Consider the following 20,111-nt stretch of genomic DNA (forward strand, 5'->3'; position numbering starts at 1 on the left):
TGGCCCGATAAGGGGGTTTGGTTTTGACCGGTTCAAATGTTTTGAAAACACAATTTCAAAAGTTCTTTACTTATGTGTTTCCACGCCCCTTTTGAGACCTCAAAAAATGGACAAATTCCTTCTCTAAATGTTGTTGTGTTCAGTCACAATTTACATTAGCACGCACTAATAGGGAATTCACTCCAAAACCAGCAACCCGGTGGAGGGTGACTTGACTATATGTAGTAGCCCGAAACAAAAGTTAATTCGCTAAGGGGTTCTTCTAATGTAACGAAATCTATAGCAAAAAAACGTGACGCCTGGAATGCAATGCTTTCATAAAATCTGTTCGATTTTTCTTATTTAAATCGAACAGATTTTATATGAAGAAGATTTGGCTCAGCATGTTCTATTTGATACAGATAGGAGAAGAACTTGACTCCGAATTATTAAAAAAACAGAGAGAAAGCAAAACCAAGTCAAAATGATACAGATCAATCTCTTCTTCTTGCTCCAAAGATCTTGCCATTTCTGAAGGAACGGGAGGTAGGCAAATCCATTTTCAAAAGTTGCCCAATTATCATATTTTTAGGCAGGCATTGGTTGTAGCTTGACGGAATTCCTTTATAGCCATGAATCCCCTTTACACTTAAAACATACAGGAAATTCATCACTTCTAAACTCTTCAGTGCCTTCTTGTGGATGCAAGAAGGTCAACGGTAGTAGTATGGTTCCAAGTGTTGTTGCTTCATTGAGATCTGCAGGGTGGCAAGGAATTCGACTGTACTTTAGGGGTGGTAGGCTTAATAGGGCTCGAAACTACAATTGTGCATGAGAGAACCATGTCGAAGGAACTCGACAAAACGACCCTGTAACTTTAAGAGAAGGGGTGCTCTCCTATCTTTTGATTAGGAAAGTGGCACATATCAAGGGTAGCCTTAGGTATTGCAAGATAGGGCATATTACAAAAAGGTCTGAAAAATGGTTGCACACTTGGGTCAGAGTAGGTTGGTAGCCCAACCACCAGCTCCACTGAGCTAAAAGGGAAGAACCGTCTAAGGCAGACTATAGAGTATAGCCAAGATGCTTTCTAGTTCGTTGAGGACCTAATAGAAGACCGTGCTCAAAAGCTATTGCACTGAGAGTTTTGTTGGAATCAACAGTGTTTTTTTGGAAACACCTACTTTTGTTTACCCTAAGATCTAAAATAGAGACAGGCTTGCTTGTGCTCTTGGTTTATTCGGCTCGACGAACCTATTCTCTTCGCTACTAAACTAACCACCTGAGCCAACTCGAGAAATGAAAACTAAAATGACAATCCCAAAATGTATGTTGCTCACGAAATCATATGCAACACAACTTGCAAATAGAACAAGCAAACACAAAATCAAAAGAACACTAAATTTAACGTGGAAAACCCTTCAATATGAAAGGAAAACCGTTGGGCAATTCCAAGAGCAATCCACTAAAAATCAAATACGGATTATAATGTTTCACCTCTCAAGTTTATGCCCAAAACTTGAGATTCACAACAAGATTGAAAAACCACAAGAAACGCTTGAAGATTTTACAAGGTTATCTCACACATCAACAAAATGCTACTCATTTACCGCTTAATTGTCCTCAGAAAATATATCTTCAAGGCTTGAAGAAATTAATCAAACGTACAAATTGTAGTTTTGGTCAACCGGCTGAATAAGAGCTTAGACAATAACATACAAATAGCTTCAAGAATGACCAACCGTGAGAGTAAGCCTCCTACAGAAATTCTTCATTTCTTCTTCTCCAAGAGCTCCAAGAATAGTTTCCTCTTTAATTTCTCAACCAAGCTAAGCTATTCCTCTTCTCTAATCTTGTTATTTTCTCTCTCCATAGAAAAAACCCATTACAAACACTTCCCAAGTGGTTCTTCGTAAGATTACAAAGACCATTAAACCAAGGTAATGCTTGCTAACTCATATTGCACTTATAGACCCAACATGATGCAACACCGATCAAACTCCACATGGGGCTAGACTCAACAAGGTCCACCACCCAACAATTACCTTTAGAGCCATTGGTGGCTGGCCTGGATCAAACACCCATGGAGTCATGATTACCTTATCCTCAAATGCCGAGGGATTGGTCAACATTCGGCAAGACATGAGCTATGTTCAATGGACTTGGATCTTGTCAATCCGGGCAGCGGCAGGGCGTTGGGCAGGGGGTAAGGCGGTCAAAGCGCCCTGTCAATCCTGGGTGTTGCACACTGCTGCACGCTGCCCGGATTGACAGGATCTTTGACCATCAATCGAACTTTTTGTTCTTTTTGAGACTTAGTCTTCTACTTTCTATGTCTCAGTCGTCAACTTCACTTCGATCACTTTGGCAAGACAAGAGCTATGTTTAGTGGTTTATAATTTTATTTTTTTTTGGGGAAAAAGAACCCTACCCAGCCGTGTGGTTCCTATGCTTAGACACAGGAGCATGCAAATTTATCGTCTCACCCCCTATGAAATCAAAAAACACATCCATATTGATGCCCTTGCTCGAGCTCTCTTTGGCACATATGTTGGTGCAAGGACTACACAGACTAGACAGCGATCTCCTGCCTTTTCTCCTTTTCGGTAGTTCTTTTCAGATGGACATCATTGTCGCAGTAGCAGGTGTTTTCATGTGGCAGTTTCTTCCTCACAAGACGTCCATCCTTGGTTTCTTACTATAGTTCATAGAGTTCTAACACTCTTGTGAGGGCTTCCCAATGGTCAAACCTTTGTCAATTTGTTGGTGATTGGAATTTATGCTCATCAGCACCTGATTTAATGTGGTGCCAGACCTTGCACAAGCACTCAGATCTCTCGCCCTTTTTGGACTTGATTACTGATGCATTTATCTTCCTTTCTCGGGCCCTGTATACAAGTGGGCCAATAGGTAGTTTTTTTATCATCTCCAGTTGGCTGCCCGGTTCAGTTTTCCAGTTCCTCTAACAAAGATGAGTTGAAATGATCTCTCTATCCATGTCCAAACACTCTGCCCGGATGGGGTCCATCATCCCCCTATTAGAGGAACTGGGCCGGTAAGCAGAAAGTGATAATTTTCCACGACAATAGGCAGTTTGGTGTTAAAAGAATTGAAGAGTAGCAGTTCAATCGATTTATCTCCACCGCAAATTGGTTCGTTTCTCATCCCCATGCCTTGGTTCAACAGGTTACAGACTTACAGAGAAGCAATCCTTCAGGGACGTAGTCGTTGCGTCTTGGGAGCGTGGAATGAGGTATCCGTATTGTATCGGCTGGATCGGCCTCAGTCCTAGATCGGATATTAGTATTGGATGATTCCTAGATCGGATATTAGTATTGGATGATTTGGATCCAAGGTAAAGTGGGAAAAAAACCCATTTCTTAATGAAAAATAGGGATAAATTCTGAGCGATCAGAGCCAATCCAGATCGATATTGGCAGAGACCCAATACTGAAACCTCAATCCCTGCTTGGGAGTCATACCTCAGGTTCTTCATCCTTTGTCTTAAACTTCACTTGAACTATGTTCAGAAGATAGATACACAAATAAATCACTATATCATCAGAGTTTGTCTCATGATTTATTTTTTTTCCTTTTATTGACTTCCAAAACATAATCTTAGACTAAGAGAATAAGGAGCGTGAAAATGATTCCCATATGTAGACTACAACAGGGTTGGGTTGGACCGGGCCTTTTAAAACCCCATCCCAACCCTGAGTCCCCCCTTTACTTGGGCCCAGGTCCGGCCCTGACTCAGGATCAGAAAAATCCAACCCTAACCCGCACTTAGGGTCAACCAGGCCAAACTCAACCCTAAACCCCAACCCTAACCAGGCCCTGACTCAGCCGAAAATTCTCAACCCTCACCTACCCTCAAGGTCAGGGTATCTCAACCTAGACCCTGTTAGGGCTCAAGGCAGGCCAGGGACGTCAAGTTTAAACTTGCACTCCTAGTATGAATCCATCCCAACGTATACTAAAAAAGATATTCATTCTCACATATCCACTATTCTTTTGCCATGTGTAATCGATGTAACTATTGTGACCGTTAGATAAAGAGATCAAAGTCTGTAACAGTCACTCAGTCAAATTTCAAAATCTAATTCAATCAAAATACCATCCTATTTATTGGTATGTATCCAATGTATGACCATTGCCATACATTCTCCACAAAATTTGATCAATTCCCAGCGGCAGTTATTGGCATTTAAACTGTATATGTACTCCTACCCAAAAAAATAAAAAACTGTATATGTAGTGTACCACAAGTTCCTACCATGCGTTGGCTGTGTAGTAACCAAAACTCCCTGAAAAGGTATATAATAGTCAATTTAACATTCAGTTAAAGTTTCGACCAAAAAAAAAATTTTCAGTTAAAGTAGTCACATTTAGCTTTAACATAAAGCGCCTATTAGGAAATGGAAATAATAATGAGATTGAGAATCCTATGCGGAGGGCCTTCAAAAGAACTACAACAAAACTATAAGCCTAAACCAAGTTTCCATGTCATAATAGGCGCTTTAAGTAGTCCATTTTCATATTTTCGTAATTTACCTTTTGTTTTCACCAATAAATAAAACAATCAAAATCATTCAGCCCATAGCAATCCTGCCAAGTCATAAACCAGTTTTTACCACTTATGTCAGAAAAGGGAAATAGCTATGATTAAACTATGGAACCTTGGCTCAGCCTAACATATTTTGTGCACTTTGGAAGATTGTGAACAGAAGACAGTGAACATAACCCAACTTCCCCATCAGATTAGGAGCCAAAATATACAAAAAGAAACAACAGTATTCAAAAACTTTTACTATCATATGAACTGCAGATGTAAACATGACAAAAAGGGTACACAGAACACTTGCCTTTTCAATTGCGAGTCCGCGACCACAAGCCGGCCATAAACATAAGTAGAAACAACAACACGTAATTAAACTTATCCCAACAACCCACCACCACTACCTTTGCTTGCTCTTGCCAACCTATTTGTGCCCCTCTGCCTAAAGGAAGCGCTTTGCACAATCTTTCTTCTACTCACAGCTACTTTGATCAGCCCAACTTGGATTCTTTATCATGTGACAATATACAGAAGCATGAGACATTTAGGCCAAAAGCGAAAAGCAAAAAATGTAGTAGATAAATTCACCAAATTTCAGAAGGCCCAGCCAACCGCCACACATGTCAGAGCATTGTGGAGCTAGAAATTCCACTTCTTGGGCCTGTATGTATGCTGATTTAACCACAAAGCTTGCAACTTTTGCTTTGCATCCATGAAGTACCAAAAGTCTGGCTCCAGGTTCATTTGCTTATGTGCCTGCTGGGTGCAAGTGATTTAGACCAGATTGTCGCCTCATATGCTCTGGTATCAACCTGTTTATGAGCTCTGGTGGAGCTCCAGATAACTGTAACCAGGGAGTGAGAAACAGGGTCAGTGCCAGTTTAGCAGTAGTTGAGGAATCGATAATAAGGTAAAAAAAAAAAATATCATAATCGCCATTTTTTCCAATGATCTGATAACTACACATGAGTTCATACGTATATTAAACAAAGACATCCACAAAAAAGTTGAAAATTAAAGAAACCTATCAAGTTCTCAATTGCAAATGCCTTTTACTTCAAAAGCTCATTATGGATTAGGATTTTGCTATCTGAAGCCTGCTATCTAAAACCCCAATGCTAAGCGCAACTGAGATGGACCTGATCCGAATTTGGATTCAATTAACTAGATACCATATTGAATTCAGGTATGTTTATTTATTTGGTCAGTTGGGTAGGTGGTGATCGGTTAGTACATCGGTTTTGAAAAATGTATCCAAATAAATCTTTTAACATCGCCTTGGCCTAAAAAGGAAAAAAAAAAAAGGCGAATTATTATTATAGCAAATGTCTTGTCTTTTTTTCCAAATTGTCACAAAGCATTTATTCCACCACGTGGAAAGATGATATACCCATTCCGACCATTGGATAGAGAGGACATGGTCTAGATTAGCCATGTGTCAGTCTCATCAATCAAATACCCTCTTTTATATTGGCAGACATCCTATGTATCTCCATGCATGTGTACCAATACTCTATACATTACTGTGCACTCTGAGTGGGAACAAATGATTTAGATTTTAAAAATGTAAAAATGAATGGTTCAGATTTATCTTGTGATTTTTGGAAACATCGCCTTCAATTGTTACATGGATAACTACCCAAAAGAAAAAGATTCTACATCTTTTTTCCCTTTTTGATTCTTAACAATCTTTTAACATATCCATTATGTGGACATCTTTTTTTTTAATTACTTTTTGGGGGGTGGGGGATTAGGGAGGGGGGAAGGTACCAGCCAGGAGACTCGAACTCCAGACCTCCTGGTGAGCATGGGCATGAAGCGCCCCACGGCTCACCAACTGCACTAGGCAGCTGTTGGTCAATTATGTGGACATCCTAACATGCAATATATGTCGATATCAGTTCTGACACAGTTCATATTCATTATATACAGTTCCTTCACTTTATATCAGAAAACACGGTATCTTAATGTCTTAACAACTTCTCTTGCACATAACATATTTCCAGGGATATGCTTAGAAGTTAGGACATAGTAAAGACTCTCAAAAGTTCAGAGGCATACTTCTTGTTTGAAGTTGAATAGAGGGGGTAGAGGCCGACCATTAGGGAGGCGGGCATTGGGTTCCCTGAGCTCATCAAAAAAAGGATGAGCACATGCTTCTAGCTGCAGAGACCAAAAAAATAACAAAAAAAGAGATGTCAATAAAGCAATCCATCTCAGTGTAGAAAATAAATTTTGTTACTTGTTGGATTTTCCTTTCCAAAGAAGTTGGTTTAGATCCTTGTCATGTAGTTCATAGTTGTCAAGGCATCGCCTAGGCATCCAGGTGCCTTGGTCGCATTGGTCGCCTTGTTGGTGACTTGGTGTCACCTTGCGTCCAGGCCCCCTCTCCAACACCCTGGGTCACCTAGTTGCCGTGACAACTATGATGTGGTTTACATGTCGATTGTTAGATCAATATTTTGTGTATTTACTTGGAAGAATATGAGATTTATTCATTAAGGAAAAAAAATTTCATTACTATTGAAAGAGCAAAACCCTCGTGTAGGACAGCCATAGAATAGAACATATACGAAGAACTGACCATATAGTAACATAACAGAATCAGGGACTCCAGAGAAAACCTCTGAATTACCATAGAAATCTGAAGCATAAAAGGTATCTAAATGGGGAAAAAATAACTACGAGCATGCTTAAATTACACATGAAAGTGAGATAAAGACCTCCAATGGACCAATTTCACCATTAAAGATCAATGAACAGTGACCTAAAATACTGACATAAATACAACTAGTTAGTTCCATGCATATACAGAAATTGGGGAGCATCCCAACCTCTTGGAAAAGGACAAAGCAATGTACCAGAGTCCTGTTCCATCTGATCAACTTATAATGCATTAAATCTAGTCAAAACAGAGTCCAAAACAAGAAAGCAGATTGGGTACAATGAATATGGTTATATAGTAAGCCTCCCAGAGGTTCAGATTGGATTATTGGAACAAAGATTACGTTTGGTCATGTCATTCGGCCCCGACCTCCAAATCCTATACACCTTAGTGGATGGAAGTAGAAAATTCAGAAATACAACTGAGAAGCTCCGCCAAAGACCATCCTCCTAATAGAATTCTCTTACACCATGAAACATATTGACATCCCCTTCCCTCAACACTACTAACTTCAACAAAGTAGCAGTTTAGCACCTCTACAATCCACCAAGGGATACAACCTTCAAATCATGAGGAAAGGATCACTTTGGAACCAAGCAGACAGTAAGAATGTAATATGCAGTTGTTGACTGAATATAGAGCCATGAGGACCATAAAATAGCTTTTGGAACTTCCCTTCAACCAAAATAAAAATACAATGAAATCATACTCACAGAAGTGCAGCGAAGACTAGGTGAATATTGTAGAAGCCTTGACGCAAGATCAATTGCTTCTGGAGGCATCCTCTTGTGGAATACCTGAACCAAAGGAATTTGAAGGTAATACACCATTTGGCACTCTAGCATGCACATGGGAAATTAATTACCCAAACAAGCTATTTCTGAATAAAACAATTGACTATTAAACTTGAGGTTTAGGAACCTATCTCACAAAGAAGCATCTAATATTAGAATACAACACTAGGGGCACCCATGGTGAGAAGTAGGGGATACCAAAAACCCAAAAATGGACCAAAGGAACAAACAAAAGGGTTGACTACATTTCGTACAATGTTAAAATTTAAATACTTGGGTTTGATGTGGCCAAACAATTTAAGCTGTTATAGAAGTGTAAAGTAATCCTCCATAAGCATGGTAGCAAAATAATTATCTTTATTAAAATTGACATAACAGACTCAACTCCTACAGTCACTAGACCTCCAAGCAGAAACAGTTGCATGCATAGTAAAAGTGTTCTAGAGCACTTTCATATCCAATGAATGCCAATTATCAGTTCTCTAGTTCACAAATATATTGTTAAAAATCCATTAATAGTTTCTCTTCCAAAAAAAAAAATAGAGAGCACATATGAAATGCATACCTTGTGCCAAGGGTGAGCCTTTATCTGTGGAAACCTAAACTCGGTATAATTTGGATTCATACATCGAATCTCTTCCCGAGTTGGAGTTCCAAGAACCTGCAAAAAGGCATTTCAGAAGTGAGCAATCCAGTGGTTGAGTTGCACATCCCCCATTGACTTGAAATAGATTACGGAGCTGAACCTTGATGATCTCTACAAGTTGATCCACCGCAGTGTCTCCCGGAAACAGCGGCTGGGACATCCCAAAATTGATACAAGTCAAGAAGAAATGATCATAACAACATGGCATAGACAAATTGTTCAGAAAGTTCAGGGCTTAAAAAGTTTACAGTTGCAAACCTGTCCTAGAAGAAGCTCAGCCAGAACACAACCAGCTGACCAGATATCAATTGACGTCGTATATTCTGTTGCACCAAATATGAGTTCTGGAGCTCTGTAGTATCGAGAGCAAATGTATGATATATTCGCTTCGCCCTTGATCTGAAGGCAGTTTAATTTTCAGGGAAAAAGAAATGAATGGGAAAATATACATATGAAAAAACTTTTGCAGTATATGCCCACAGGCCACAGCATTAAAATTTTCCCTGAAAATGTATTTATTTTTAAATTATGTTAAATTTCAAAACTGTATTATCATTACAATTTGGTCCATGTTATGGGAGACAAAGCAATCAACTCCACAATCAAATACCACAGGAAGGACCAAATATCAGCTAGCAAAAGCCCTGTTAGATTTGCCACAAACAGAGGTGACTGGGAGCTTAATGTGTGGATGCAGACAAAAGAAAATAAAAGAATGGAGGTGAGGTACTAACAAAGGGTATTTCACCCGAGTCTAAATCAAGAATTCAATAAAGTAGCATAATCTTTTTCCAAGTTATGGGATACACACACTATCATTTCAGGTAAACACATGGATGCTAGCAATGTGTTTGTCAGTCATCCAAGATATTCCAGTTACTTCAATGAAAGCAGACCACATGGTAAGTGAGAACAATTGGATGCACATACCAGAACTTTTGCACTTCCAAAATCACAAAGCTTGACTTGATGAGTAAGGGGATCAACCTGTTAAATATTTCAGTGGATTCAGCAAAACATGCCATAATCACCACTGGTAGATAGCACTGTTAGAAAGAACATACCAGAAGATTTTGAGGCTTCACGTCTCTATGGCAAACTCCAGGAACAGTGTGAATATAAGCCAGCCCCCTAAAAATCTGAATATGACCACCAGTTAACAGCAACAAGAGAGACAAAAAATTATGCAAACCTAACAAAACAGAAGCTTGATATGTACTTGGTAAGTGTACAGTTTCACATAGATAAGTGGCATCCTTTGGTTTGCATTGCTGTAGTGTTTCAAAACACGATACACAGTCTCTGGGACATATTCCATGACCAGGTTGAGAAACAGCTCATTTTTACTGGTTGTAGAAAAAAAGCAGTGCTTCAAAGAAACCACATTCGGGTGATCCATAGAGCGCATGAGCTGCAGTTCACGATTTTTATACCGCCTGTCCTGCAAGACCTTCTTTATAGCAACCGTCTCACCAGTCTCCAAGCATTTTGCCTGGGAGTAAAAGTAGAACATGAAATCAGAAGTTAAACAGATAGACGAACACAGTTGAAGCAGAATCACCATGCCAATACCTGAAAGACTACTCCAAATGACCCATTCCCCACAACACGCTCTGCCATGTAACTGATGGTCTGTAAGTTATAAGATAAAATGCATAAGGATTCAAAATATGGACTGAGAGTGTCAAGAAAAAGTACTCCTTATAATCCTCCTTAAATTCAACCTTTCAAAGCTGAAAGTTATTGCTGTCTTGCATCTCAGAGAAACACAAAGGCAATGTCATGCTGGCTAACCATAAATTTTCTAGAAAAAGATAGTTTAATCATATTTAAAATTTTCTACAAGAATTATTACAACGCTTCAAGAAATTGCAAGAGATGTGAAATATCTAAGGAAAGTCACAGCCACAAGCACAGATTGTCAGCAAGTTGCAATTCTAACCCGCTTGGCTTCACCATTTTTGCCTCCAATGGTGGTTGAAATGATATGACCAGTTACCGGATCATTCCCCTCAACAACGGCAGGGAGCATTTCCTGTTACACATATGAAGTGAAACAATGACTAAAGCCACTTAGAAATCAAGCGCAAGTTTCAGAGGAAAATCAACAACAGTAATAATCCACCGGAAAGGAAAATATCACATACGCAACCAGGCAGCACAATTGAAGTGACCAAATATCATGCACCAGAGAACGAGGAGTGAGAAAGAGAGAGGAATATAAGGAATTCCGAATACGAAGGACCCAGAAAGATGCGTTAAAGAGAAGCAGATTAGAAGCGTTATGCCTTTCAAGAAAGTATCAAATGCCTTAAAGCTTGCAGATCAAACAGAGAACAATCGGAGGAAGAATCAACGCCAACGACCGTATGAAGTAAACCAGAAAAGATTGCAGGAATATACAAAGGAAAAAGGCAGAGTAATGACATAAGAAATCAAACTGGAAATAGGAAAAAGTTAAACCTTGTCACAAGATACCAAGTACAGTACCAGGGAAGCCCAAATCATACTAAAACCTTTAAAAAAAACTATTTGAAGATCTAATAGAACTTCCACATAATACCGAAAAAAAGTAAAGTAGAATCTCAATCCATCGCAAGATCTCAAGACAGAATTGACAAGAGGTAAACAGAACAGCAGATCGGGTAAGGAGAGAGAAAAGCAAAAGGACGAGTGGACAACAACCCTAGAAGAAGTAAAGCACATTAGAAATAACAAGGAAACAAATAATAACAAAGCTCAACCTCAACATCACAACGAAATTCTTCTCAAACAAGAAGTAGCATGCGATAAAAGCTTAAAATAAAAATTTTAAAAAGAAAAGAAAGGGAGAGAACTGATAAAAACACCTAGAGAGAGGGGACGGACGCCTGTGGAGAGGCCAATGCAGCCGAGGAGAACGAAAAATAACGCCAAATTTTAAAAATTTCCGTTAGCTTTCTACGACCACCACAAAATTATTTAACAGCAAAGCAGAAAACGGAACGGCTTCGTATACCTAAAACATGAAGAAATCCTAAGATCAAAGATCCAAAAAAACCGAAAGTTTTACCAACAAATAATCGAGAATGTCCATCCCCTGCTAAAATCTCACCGGGAAACTTTCCTCACAGATCATTTCCGCAAAATCTCCGTTTGATCTCCAACAAAGAACTTCAGCAGAGATGATAAAAAGACAACACAACAACAACAAATGCTAGAGAACAACAACACAAAACAGCAAAGGAAGAAATCGTCGCAGAAGTGCAGAACCGAACTCCAGCGTGCCGATTCTGCAAAACTGGACGGAAAACATGGAATCTCGCCGGAAAGATACCTTATCGTCTCCCATCTCCGGCCGACGAGGCGCAATCTTCACTCCTTCACTCTCTGGTGGATGAAGCCCCAGCGGTAACGAGGCCATGTGGAATACAGCTCTCTCTCTTTCTCTCTCTATTTTCTTCCTCAGTTCCTCTCCTTTTCTCTCTTTCTCTCTCTTCTTTCGGCATGCAGTAATAAATTAGACAAAAGAGATAATAATTCATTCCTATAAATTTCCCCGACAGGGACTGGAATTACCATAATGACCTCAGGATGGAAATGGCATTGCTGATGTGAATATGGTGGCCCTCTTCAAGGATACCCCCCAACAGATTCGGCATTGACGTATAGACTCATCTCACATGGTTGTCTTTCTCGAATGGCAGTATCGTGGTTTACTTCTAACTTTAAGGGTATTTAGTAAATTCATACACATATGAACGATTTTGGTTTGGTGAGGTGGCTCAGACTTTCGTGGAGTTCTCTCACCAACTCGCAACAGGCGGGAAATTTTGCAGACCAGGTAATCCCAACTGACGAAAATACCATCTTCATATGTGTGGTCATAGCCAATAATTAATTACAGAAAAAATCCTTAATTAGTAAAATTTTCTAAAGTAATAATAATCTTTGAAAATCACTAAATATAAAATGGGGTAAGGCCATGTTCTTTATTATAAAAAAGGATTATAATACTTATTCGACGGATCCCAAGTCAAAAGGAAGTCTTAACGGGAGACATGTAGGGCCATACCAAGGCCTGGCCCAACTTTATGTAGGCCCCACCAAGTAGGCTACAATATATTTAGGGTTTTTTTTTTTAACGATACAATGGCAGTTTATTTTGTGGGATCTAAATTATGAACATGTTATTTATGAGATTATCTAATCATTGGGTTAAATTTCAAATAATATAAACTAGAAATAAAATCCCTGTTTGGTGGCATCTCCTACGTCCTCTCATAGGGTATCATAAAATGACACCCCTACCCCTAAATGGACACTTAGACGTATTCCTTCATTGTCCCAAATGTTGGTGAAATGACCATGAGATCATGTAGTGATCACATATCCAAGAAATATAGTATTTCTCAATAGAAGGGACGGATTAATTAACATATCTATAAGTGTATTTAGAACTTAAACATTTTAATTATCTTTTGTCTAATTTTCAAATACTTTTTAAATTACAGGAGCAAAAGAATTTTAAAAATAATTGAAAGTGATTTATCATTATTTAAAGTTGTCATTGTTATGCATATTTTTTTAGAACACTTGTGAAATGTAGAGCTTGTAAATGGATAACCGAAAATCTAAATTCGATCTGCATCCGTATCTGTTTCGGAGCATCCGAATTCGTTTAGAGATATCCAAAAAAAAATTCGAATACTCCGATAAAAATCAGAATCTGAATACTTAATTATAAAAAATTAAGTAAATAATGATCTTGAGGGTTTTTGAAGATTCAACATGTTCTAGAATATGAGGAAAAGAGAATCATGATCTAAAACTATGAATTGAGAGTGAATTATATCCACTAGGGGGAGGAAGGTTCGGGTTACACAAGGCAGAGGTGTAAACGGATGGTCGAAAATCCGAATTCGATCCGCATCCGAATCCATTCGAATCCGTTTAGAGGTATCTGAATTCGACTAAGAAATATCCGAATCCGATTACATCCAATCCGTATCCGATCCGTTTACAGGCCTAGTGAAATAATAATAGTTATTCTCATTGAAAATAAAAATATATGTTCTATTAAAAAGATAAAAAAGTCAAATTATAAATTTTAATACCTTGAGGGATATTAATAAGAATATAGCATCAATATAATGTTTTAAATATTATTTAGAAAAAATTAAATTTACTTCAAACAGTCGAAAAAAAAACAAATATGAGATATATGGTGGGTCATATGATCAAGCGGACCAACACATTTGACCTCATCTATTAGGGATGACAATTTACCTTGTTGTGGCCTCGCCCATCCACTGGGCCTCATTATTTGGGGGCCAAGCCTGCCGTAGGGTCGTGTCAAAGCAAGCTGAGCTTTGGGCCTTAAGGCATTGTAAACTTAATACATACTATATGAACTTTTCAAAATAAGTACTCATGTAAAACTGTTTAGCTAGTTCTATTTTCTTTTTAGAACCGAGTTTCCTCTAACCACAGGTTCACAGTGGTGGAGAATCCCTTGACTACGACTTTCGGATGGATAGGAAAGAAAATAATGCAACAGTTGGGGGTTGGGGGGGGGGGGGGGGGAATGTTTTAGGACCTTAGGATCATGGTTGAATCCTTCCTGTACAGTGAAGGAAAACATTCTCCATCTTTCTATGTAGTAAATCTTTTTCTTATAATAAAAAAACGGAATCCTTGCTGCCAATGAAAGAAACCATCCTTGTGTTGTTGTCACGTGTTGTAAGTTTTAATTGTCATTTTGACAATCATAGTGTTCATAACAAATGTTATTCACCCCTGTTAAGTGTTGATGCAATCAAATTTTACCATGTTTTAAAATAAAAGTTACAAATTTTTAAGTCATTACTAATAAAAAAAATATGGACTAAGTTTCGTTCCACCCATAGAGGACGGTTCCCCCACCATCTAGGGTTCGCAACCCCCCTCCTATGGTTTTAGTATATTCCTAAAAACTCTCCCGATACCCTTTCCCACAATGAATGGGACCTTGGGTGGAGGGAAACTCAATCCAAAAATATTAATAAATTCATGAGGAAAATATTATAATACATGGTAATTCATATAATTGTAAAGATCCATCAAATTTTAAATATGAGAAAAGTGTCTCTAAACCTATGTTGTTTCCTACGCCCTCTCACATATTAATTTTATTATTATTTTTCTCTCCCATAAAAGAAGACCATAACATCAATATTACCTATCAATTAAAATTTATTTATTTTTAGTAAAAACCTATCAATTAAATAACCACAAAAACTATTTCCACATATTGGCTTTTCAAGAGTTGGGGAAACTCAATGTTGAGAGGACCATTGAATAAGCTAGGTCAACCTCACTATTAGGATTGGAAGATTGGAAGAAGTTATGCATACGAGTCTTTAATCTTATCTGTATACCCATGACAACCACCATCAGTTGCAATAGTTTCTTAAAGCATAATCTTCACCACAATCAGGAAGACTTCATGCACTTGGTTAAAAAATTTCCACACAAGGAGCAAAATATATAATAGGAATTCAAAATTTTCATATTCCATTATATGCTTAAGCTAGATTTTTATTTAACAATTGTATGCATATGTTTATTGATATGTTAATGTTTTAAGGCGGTAATGTTAAGGTTTCATGATGGTAATAGTAAAAGGCAGTATTTAGTCAAAGTTAGGCGATAAACCAAGGTTAAGTATTAACCGATTTGTGATGGTTTGCCCAAGAGGTGGTGATTAATATCAAAGTAAATGAGGACCCATAAGGGTATGACAATAAGGGATATGTGATCACAGATTGGTTGTCATGGTTAATTTTCCAATGCAATTCTGGTTAGTAAATAGGCTTGTCTTTGTGACTGATAGAAAGTTGTATACCATATATTGAGGTGTATTTTCTACTGTTGTTCGACATGAGTCAATTTCTTGACTATTTCAAGTTTTTAAAGTGGTAATTTGCAATGTGACTCACAAGTCAAGCCAATAGGGAGGTGTGTATAATTAACGTAGTCCAAGTGAAAGATTGTAAGATATTTTCAATAACATATTGGACTTAATTAATTATGCCCTATTCTATTGGTGTAGGTCCATAGGCATAAAACCCGATTTTGGACTACTTTAAGGTTAATGGTGGGTATACTAGTCTTTTCTATTGTGAAGATGGATTGGATTAGAGTTTGTATTTATTATAAATATATGGTTAGAGTCCCTACAATCACTTGATCTCATTATCTGTTCTTTCTATCAAGAATGAGAGGCATGTGTGAGACAAGGAGACTGGAGAAAATCTTGATCAAAGTTTCATTGAAGAAGAATAACGACATAAAGGGTATTATTCTTTTCCAACATACGCGGGTGCAAGGTACACTATATAAAGATGGATTCGGGTTTCACAAAACCCAAAAAAATTCTAACACTCTCTTCCCACAATGAGATAAACTTGAATGGTTTCCATCTAAGACAAGGGTGTCCTTAGTTAAATTGTCTTATCACCACATCTATACCAGATACTGTTTTGAAAGAAAATCTGGTCTTGCTCTTCATTGGCCAAGTTTAAACAATTCTTATGGCATTGTTGCGCTTCAAGTTTAGCAACTGCAGATGCTCTTCATCGTGAGGATGTTGACGTTGATTTGAGATACTGTAAAAGTTCAGATTAAGAAACTATCACCCATAACCTCTTTGACTACTCTTTTGTATGAGCATTTGGCTTGGGAGTAATCTGGGATTTTATATCCCTTCACTTCCTTCTATTGTGAATTGGATTCAGGGGTGGAAATCATTTTCGCATTATAGAAGAGCTACAACCCAAAAAATGGTTACTTTATGTACTTTCATCTCTTGGTATTTATGGATTGTAAGGAATAACATTGTGTTTAGAAGACGGTTTTAGAATTTTGATGATGTAATTTAGGTTTCAAAAAGGATCTCATAATGGTCTCCACTTGCCATAGGGAGGCTAGCTCCGATTCACATACGAGAACATTCTCATACGTCCCTGAGTGGATGAGTCTGGTGACTCTTCACGTAAATGAATGACTCACAATTTTTCAAATGAAATATTCTCATAGATTGGATTTCATCTAAACGACGATGAGTCATTCACGTATATAAAGATTTCTTGCTCACCGGGCGGACCTGATGGAATCCATAAAATAGGATCCACAAAATGGATTCCATCAGATCAGCTCAGGGGCGTACATGAACCTGAGCCGAACTCTACCATAGGTTCCCCAGGGTGGTTTGGCAATTAGTTACTCGTAGGCACCGAAAGAGAATTGAAAAGCGTACGATGCTAGAACCCCTCTCGTCCCTATCTCATACTCCTCGGCAGCAGTAGTGGGTAACTGTAACTGCACTTCGCCATTACCTAACCAGAAAGAGGGCATTATAGCTTCCGCTCTCCTTCTCCTACTCCGGTCAAACTTGGACCAATCTAACCTTTTGATATTGATATTGATATTGATATAGATATCTCGTGTTGTTTTCTTCTTTGTTGCATTTATTTGGTCCAGAACTCTACCAGAGTGTCCAGGGTTAGACCTGTGATCATATCCATCCACTATCCTGGAGGACCATTCATTACCCACTTGAAAGACAGTCTTGGTCTGATGACTGTACTTATTAAGAGTTATATTATAATAAGTTATTATACGTTGTTCAAAGCAAATGCCCTGGTCCACCAGGTCCAGCGTACGATCCGACTCTTTGGCTCGGAAATCGAGATTCTCTTTTTTACTCTAGCACGGCATCCTCTCCTTTGACCGTCCAGAGACTGTGTGTCGTGTCTGTGATTACTGTGCGAGTCTATCGAGGAGCGTTGTTAATTGTTTCGGTGATTACTATTGCAAATAGTATTCCTCTTCTTGGCACTTAGTGACGTGTGCATGCAGAGCCATTAACTGTTCTTATTTAGACCTTTCGAAGCTATTTACTGAGACAAACTTTCTACATTCATTAGAGAGTTTGTATGGCCTGAGTAGAATTAATTAGTTCCAATGAATTTGGTGCAGATGGGTCATATGGCAAAGCGGGGCAAGATGAGCACCAAGCATTTTGATTACAAAAATTCAAGAGTTAAGGAGTGGAGATAGGCCAATCTATGTTATTTGTCACAGACAAAACTCTCTTGATTAGAGAGTCAATAACACTATTTGCTTTCAACTTCCATTGAAATACAAGACGGTTACATAATCCCATCTATTTGGATCACATGGAATTAGTGTTGATGCACTTCTACATTCAGACTATCCCTGTTGGTGTTTATATATACAACAATAACAATCATAATCTTATCCCCACTAAATGTGGTCGATTACATAGATTCGATTTTAGAAATATTCCCTTATAAGGGGTCGGTTACACTGATCTTTGTCTTCCACACCACTTTATCGACTATCATACTAGGATCGAACCCTACCACATGTATATCATTTCTTATCACTTCTTCAATAGTCATTTTAGACCTACCCCTACCTCTTTTAGTTCCGTCAATCTGAATCTGATTACTTTTCCTTATTGATGTTTATATATATGTTTGATTAAAAGGTTTTGCCAAAAAGATAAAAAAAGATATTTTGCCTCAAAGAAAAATGAAAAATATGGATAAGGGATTTTTATGTGCCACATGGAGATCGGATGGGTCTAAATTTGAATGACAAGGAGACCCCACCCTCCCTATGTATGTTCCATGTTTGTTCTCTATTGACTCTTGCATATTTTCTGAAATGGCAAAAGAATCACAAAACGCCCATTGAAGTAGGTAATTGCACAAGCTATGTAGTCTATGTGGTCAGTCCAAATTGTTGGTTTAATATCACTTTGTTGTTTGACTGGACTATTGTAGCCTATGTGGCCAATTGATTGTGGAGAAAAACTTTCGCAACTATTATTGAGCAAGAGTTCTTTGTGAGGGAGTGTGATCCTTACATTTGTGGGGCCAATGGAAGAATATGCAATGGCATCAATAGGGAGATCATTACCATCATTCATGGAGGCCGGAGCGATCATCGTCTCCATTATCAACTACAAGGCTGCCATGCAGTTTTGACACCTTTACTATAGATGAATTTGTAGTTTTTCAGGCCGGCTCCAGTTGCATCAAAAGCCACTGGACCCATTGACCCTAAAATATATTCATCAAATGAAAGTATTAAATTCTCACAAAAAACTCAGTCCAGCAACAATTACATAGAATCAACCATGAATTTATTGTAGCATCAATGAACTTTGACCATGCAAGATGTGCACAAAGACTGAGGCCCAAAAAATGGAGGTTTGGACAGCTTCAGTGGAGTTGTGGAGTTGGATGACTGAGGCTGAGAATAATTCATGGCCGTGGCACTCTATCCATATCTCTTTGATTTAGAGGCTTCACTTCGGCTCCTAAAGCATGTTATAATCCTTAAAAAAACCTAGACATTTTATTTTTCCAGCACATAATTTAGCTGTTACAACTCGTAGGTCTAAGATCCATAAGATACATATAAGAACAATGTTGTAGACTTACCCCGAGTCCAGTTCCTCTGCACGTATGTATGAGAGGTAATAACCTATACCATTTCTGCCATTTACAAGAGGAGAGGTATTAATGGAAATAAAAAGGACAAGTGGTTACCTCTCACATGTACGATCACCTGCACGCATGTGCAGATGATCCATTCTCACTTACACCTCCCCCCAAAATAAATTGTTGTATACTTTATTTTTTCTTAGTTAATTATCTTTGGATTCTCATCCATAAAAAAAACAAAACACATAGAATCAAATTTTGTAAATTAAAGTTGCATATAGAATGTATTCTATGTCGATAATGCATTCCAAGAAATCATACCAAACACAATCTTAATTTCAAGGAATCCACCATGTGATTTCAACAACTGTATAATTTATTCTCTTTAACTATGATTTAGAATTCAGTCTTGTGAGGGTAGCAATGAGGTAGAAAACATGAGATGACAAATATATGTTGAAAAAATCTTAGGTGGAAGACTTGGGCTAGGTTTGGTATGATTTATTGGAATGCATTATCAATCTAGAATGCATTCCAAAATTGAAAACCAAACGCAGCCTAAATGTGGCTGATGGACCCTGCTATAAAAAATTTAGAACACCAATCTTGACAAAGAATCTAAAGACATAGAAGTTCTCATAATGTGGACCCAATTACTTACTATTCACAATTTCATTGTCGCATGTTGTCCAGGAAGAGGAAACAAAAAAGGTCAATCATAACCAGAAATGTGTCTAAAGTGAGAAACGTGTAACTTTTAAGAGTTTTAAATACTATTATTGTTTCCCCACATTACACAATTACAAGATTAGCAATGGGGAGAAAAGAAGAATCATATGAGATTTCTAATTATATTTTATGAAAAAGCTATGCAGTTATTGAGGCTTTCTCGTCTCCCCAGTCCCACTTCAGTGATGACCTTACTGATTCAACGAACATTAATGATGGAAATTGCATAGTGATTGAGATA

The 20,111-nt window shown here is 38.0% G+C and overlaps 1 protein-coding gene across 2 annotated transcripts; it reads right to left on the reverse strand.

Annotated features, from left to right (window-relative positions):
• Nucleotides 1–4,775: 4,775 nt before the first annotated feature.
• Nucleotides 4,776–12,135, reverse strand: LOC122651381 (shaggy-related protein kinase eta-like). 2 transcript variants are annotated; one of them, XM_043844754.1, is made up of 12 exons: nucleotides 11,959–12,135; nucleotides 10,585–10,677; nucleotides 10,215–10,274; nucleotides 9,862–10,134; nucleotides 9,707–9,781; nucleotides 9,567–9,629; nucleotides 8,901–9,035; nucleotides 8,743–8,793; nucleotides 8,562–8,657; nucleotides 7,916–7,999; nucleotides 6,599–6,700; nucleotides 4,776–5,381 (listed from the first exon to the last, which is right to left on the reverse strand). In XM_043844754.1, the coding sequence occupies exons 1-12, from the start codon at nucleotides 12,043–12,045 to the stop codon at nucleotides 5,286–5,288; spliced, it is 1,215 nt and encodes a 404-aa protein (XP_043700689.1). In that variant the 5' UTR covers nucleotides 12,046–12,135; the 3' UTR covers nucleotides 4,776–5,285. The 2 variants fall into 2 exon arrangements, with proteins under 2 accessions (XP_043700689.1, XP_043700688.1); XM_043844753.1 differs by having other exon boundaries at nucleotides 8,901–9,041; nucleotides 9,573–9,629; nucleotides 11,959–12,132.
• Between the last annotated feature and the right edge of the window lie 7,976 nt (nucleotides 12,136–20,111).

This window comes from Telopea speciosissima, chromosome 2 (assembly GCF_018873765.1).
Source record: "Telopea speciosissima isolate NSW1024214 ecotype Mountain lineage chromosome 2, Tspe_v1, whole genome shotgun sequence".
Lineage (NCBI taxonomy): Eukaryota > Viridiplantae > Streptophyta > Magnoliopsida > Proteales > Proteaceae > Telopea > Telopea speciosissima.

What these genes read in the sequence shown, in the direction of transcription:
- LOC122651381 (XM_043844754.1), bottom strand. Translation starts at nt 12,045, where the DNA reads ATGGCCTCGTTACCGCTGGGGCTTCATCCACCAGAGAGTGAAGGAGTG. An exon ending in GTGCAAAAGTTCTGGTATGT is followed by an intron (nt 9,036 to 9,566) that starts GCATCCAATTGT and finishes CTTCAGATCAAG; the next exon opens with GGCGAAGCGAATATATCATA. An exon ending in AACTTGTAGAGATCATCAAG is followed by an intron (nt 8,658 to 8,742) that starts GTTCAGCTCCGT and finishes GCCTTTTTGCAG; the next exon opens with GTTCTTGGAACTCCAACTCG.